The sequence below is a fragment of the Phytophthora infestans genome, genomic scaffold (genome assembly GCF_000142945.1).
Source record: "Phytophthora infestans T30-4 supercont1.747 genomic scaffold, whole genome shotgun sequence".
Lineage (NCBI taxonomy): Eukaryota > Oomycota > Peronosporomycetes > Peronosporales > Peronosporaceae > Phytophthora > Phytophthora infestans.
In genome coordinates, this window is record NW_003303049.1 from 39,670 (window position 1) to 44,137 (window position 4,468).

Sequence of the window (4,468 nt, forward strand, 5' to 3'; positions counted from 1 at the left end):
TCATACTCCTGAAGTGTGAAGTGTCACACTTCATGTAACCAGGGTACACTTAGTGCTACGTACCCCGTTACACTAACATTACTGTACGTATATTCAAAACATGATTTAATCCTGAAACGTACATTATTAATCCTGGAAGAAGGACAGCCACACGTTAGGTATCTTTCTCGTCCTCAACGAATCTTCCCGTATCTTCCCCATATGGCTACTCAAATAAGATAGGTTTTGACGTCCAGGATTAATCCTGACCTTAATCGTGTCCTCCAACACCTGCCTTTAAAAAAAGGGTAATGCACCCCCAATTTTTCCCTCTCTTTTACGACTGTCATTTCCCTTACATACTTAATATTTAGCTAAATCTCCACACTACGTCAAGTTATTCAATAGAAATCGCTCTCTCTATCCTTATGTCAACCTTTTCAAGCTATCTTGGTCATTTCCCTTTCGACATTTGATCTAATGGCCGCTGAGCAAGCCAAAACTCGAGGTAATCGCGCCTTCGCCGCGGGCCTGTACTCTGACGCCGTGGCCTGCTTCTCTGAGGCGCTGGCTGTCGCTCCCTCCGACCCAAACGCGCACGTCTTTTACAGCAATCGCTCAGCAGCTCAACTCAAGCTTAACAAAGCCGACGAAGCGCTCAAGGACGCCGATCAATGCATCATACTCAAGCCCAACTGGGCCAAGGGATACTCGCGCCGTGGCTCCGCGCTTTACGCTCTGGGACGATACGCCGACGCCTATAGAGCCTACAAAGATGGTCTTAGTCACGAGGTGTCTAACGCGGGGCTGCTCGAAGGCCTCCGTGCAGTGGAAGCCAAGCTCGTCACCCAGAGATCAGGCACTCCCCAAAGCTCTTCTTCTTCTTCTTCGACGCCTACACCAGCCCCAGCCGTCAATTTGAAGATTTTTTTGCTCGGCAACAAGCGTAACATGTTCCAGCTTTACCAGTTCCTCCTCCGCAGCTTGATGCTGCTCTGTTTCGTCAACTTTTGGATCCCCGTGCTGCTGTCCAGCTACGCCGCCTATTCGAACTTCTTCAAGCTGGCACTTGTCAACCACGCCAGCTACTTAGCGTTTTCCCACGGGGTTCCCAAATGGAACGCCGCCTACGCACAACGTCTGCTGTTGGACCCCGCTGCTCAGGTCTTCTTCTTCTGTCTTGTGTTCTGGGTCTCGGCTCCACATGGCATGGCTATGATGCCCGTCTTCCTGCTGGAAATGGTGCACTTTTTCGCCTATTTGCAGTCACTACTGCAGACTCTGGGGCTGGCCGAGTCTCCAGTTGTGACGCTAGTGAACAGCAAGGCGTTGGTGCCTCTGACCGCGCTTATCATTAGTGACCGAAGCTTCCCGGCAATGGCTACGCGTGCTAAGTGGGCCAAGCTGTACACGCGCATGCCACAGGTGGCGGCCAATATTGATGTGGCCATTGGCGTTGCCTTGATCCTCGAGATGCTCACGCCATCGCGCAATTTCCTGCTGCTTGTGCTGTACTGGCAGGTGCTGCGTGTGCGCTACATGATCTCACCGCAGTTGCAGGAGGCCTTCCGCTCGCTTCACGCGACGATTCTCACGCTCGTCCACCACCCGCGCTGTCCTGCAGTAGTTGCGGCGGTGTACGGCAAAATCCACGCATTTGCAGTCAAGATGGGCGACGTGGCGGCGCAACAGCAGCAGGCTGCATCTGGCGCCAGTGGTCTGGCATCGCGCTGCAACATCATGTAGACGGATAGACAGGAGTTAGGACGAGAATGCGACTACATGTAGCGAGCTCAACTAGTGTTGCCCTGGAAAGTAAGCTACCTTTAACTCCATTAATGATCTTGCGTTAGCAAATTGCGACTGCGTGGTGCATGCTACATGTACTGTTACTGACTTGCCTATGGGGCCACCTATCGAGAGCAGAATAGCACATGTACATGTATCAATAGCAGAGTACCATATAAGAAGACACGATGCCACGTTTCGTGAATAAACGTCCACGTCAACGCAGCAATGGTGGCCATTGGCCGGCAAAGCCATCTCTTTGCCGGGGCTTCTGGGCCAGGAGCCCGGAGGTACCACTGACCACAGAGGAGGTCACGATTGACGACATCCAAGTGGATCCAGGGGCGAACGAACCCGCGGAAGTGGATCGGTTACGTCAGAAGATCTGGGAAAGCCGACATCTGCTGATTGGTAAAGGAAATGCGTTACCGCCCGCTGCCGCGGAGTCAAATGTGACATCGATGTCGGCGACGCGAAACCGATCGCTCAAAGGGTGCGGAAGGTGGCACCTCAGTTTCGAGAAAAACTATCGGATCTGACTAAAGGCCTGCTGCAAGCCAAGATCATCAGTTTCTCAACGTCCCCGTGGGCATCTCCGGTGGTAATCATCGCTAAAAAGAACGGTGTGGATATACGTCGGTGCATTGATTACCGGCTAGTTAACGGCCTGACCCGATTGATGGTGTATCCAATGCCCCTAATCAATGAGCTATTAGAAGATTTGGATAAAGTACGCTGGTACTGTTCCCTTGACATGGCCAGTGGTTTCTGGGTGGTGACTATGACGGATCGAGCTCGCGCAATATCCGCATTCATCACACCATTTGGACTGTTCGAGTGGAACCGGATGCCGTTTGGATTGAAGAACGCACCCCAGATCTACCAACGCCTGATCGATAATGCCCTCTACGGATTCACCCGAATACCGGAACCCGAAAAGGGTGGATCCGGGGAAGATCATACGGAAGTGGATCCATTCGAAGCAGGAGAGCCAGGGGATCCTGGGACCCCGTCTGTGTTAGGACGCAGATCTTATATCGACGACATTATAATTCCGGCGGAAACGTGGGATCAGTTGTGCGAGAGGGTGACATCCCTACTGGAGGCGTGTACTAAGTGGAATCTCTCTATCAGCGTGGTCAAGAGCTATTGGGGGGATGTGCAAAGTGAATTACTTAGGTCATCGAGTCTCCAAGGAGGGGTTGAAGGCGAATCCTAAGACCCTGTCTTCGTTGGCAGACTTGTCCTCCCCACAGTCGTTACGGGCGATGCAATCCTTTCTTGGGCAGTTTGAACTACTACAGTCGGTTCATCGAGGATTACGCCCTGTTTGCCGCGGTATTGTACGAATTGAGAGAGGTAGATTTTGCTGCGATGACCACTCCTGCTGTCCAGTGATCAATCCAACAAGCTCTGGCCCAGGAGATGCCGGATCCACGAAGGGATCCAAGTGGTAGGACGCCAGAAGAGGACCTGAAACAGGAGCTGGATCCACCCCGGGACCAACAGAGAGAGGATCCAGGCTGGATAGAGACGACGGATCAAAACATGGAACAGGCAGAATCTCGGTGGATCCGAGCTCAACACGCATTCGTGGAACTGAGGAACAGAATCGCGACCACGCCTATCCTCCGTCACTTCGATCCGGAACGTCAACCTACGGTAATAGTTTATGCCAGTGACTGGGCGGTCTCAGCAGCTTTGGTACAAGAACATGAGGGCATCTGCCATCCGGTCACCTTCGTCAGCCGAACGCTCAAGCCGAATGAGTTGAATTACGGAGGTGGAGAAGGCGATACTCGCACTCCTGCGGGTGTTGGATCTCAATTACAACCTGCTGGTGGGGAGATCCATCCGGATCCTGACTCGACACTCTACGCTCGCGTGGTTGTTCAAGTCGGCCGGTCTACAAGGACGTCTGGGACAATGGACAGCCCTACTTTCACCATGGACACTGGAGATCGTAAAATGTTCGAAAGGAGAAGACGAGATCCTGGGAGTTTTGGCCGCGAGCATCACGCCCAGCGCAAAGATGGACTGACTAGGATCGCTCCTAAGAAAGAGCCCAAACGCCGGATCCAGATCCCGATCGCGACGGTACAAGTGGATGAAGATCTGTAAATCCTGAGTTTCGATGGATCTGCTCGCGTGCGACGCAGAGGAGGAGCATACAGCGCAATTCTGTGGAAACTGCCCGGGTGGGAAGTGGTAAGGGCCAGATCCACTTACGCGGAAGGCCTCACCGCCAATGAAGCGGAATACAACGGACTCCTGCTGGGTTTGGATCTACTAAAGGAAGAGGATCCGAAAAGGCTGGTGAGATGTGAAGATTCGAATTGGCTCTGACGTTATTGTGCTTTGTCTCGAGGACTGTAGGAGGAAAAGTGACTGTGTTCATGCCAGTCTCAGGTGACGGGATCCATTCGATGGCTATTTCGCCGCATGACAAAGCGCTGGTAAGCTGTAGGATACAGGGAGTGGAGTCTTGTGTCTCGTGGATGCTGCTCCAAGGATCTGGTACGGCACCGGTCTTGAGGGCCATGACCCAGCAGTCCAAGTGGGGTTGCGTGGGAGCCCAACGAACAGCTCTATCACTGTGGATCAGGAGGAAGTTCGAAGGGTGGGCGAATCAGATATGTCGGATCGGGGGAGAGTGGGTTGGCTTCCTTCTTCCCGGGATAGAACTGATTAAAGGGCCTGG

The 4,468-nt window shown here is 52.8% G+C and overlaps 1 protein-coding gene across 1 annotated transcript; it reads left to right on the forward strand.

The window, feature by feature from the left end:
* Window positions 1–459: 459 nt before the first annotated feature.
* On the forward strand, window positions 460–1,725 carry PITG_21665 (uncharacterized protein; the record flags this gene model as incomplete). The annotated part of the gene is made up of 1 exon (XM_002996858.1): window positions 460–1,725. One exon carries the CDS (start codon window positions 460–462, stop codon window positions 1,723–1,725), a length of 1,266 nt encoding a protein of 421 aa, XP_002996904.1.
* Between the last annotated feature and the right edge of the window lie 2,743 nt (window positions 1,726–4,468).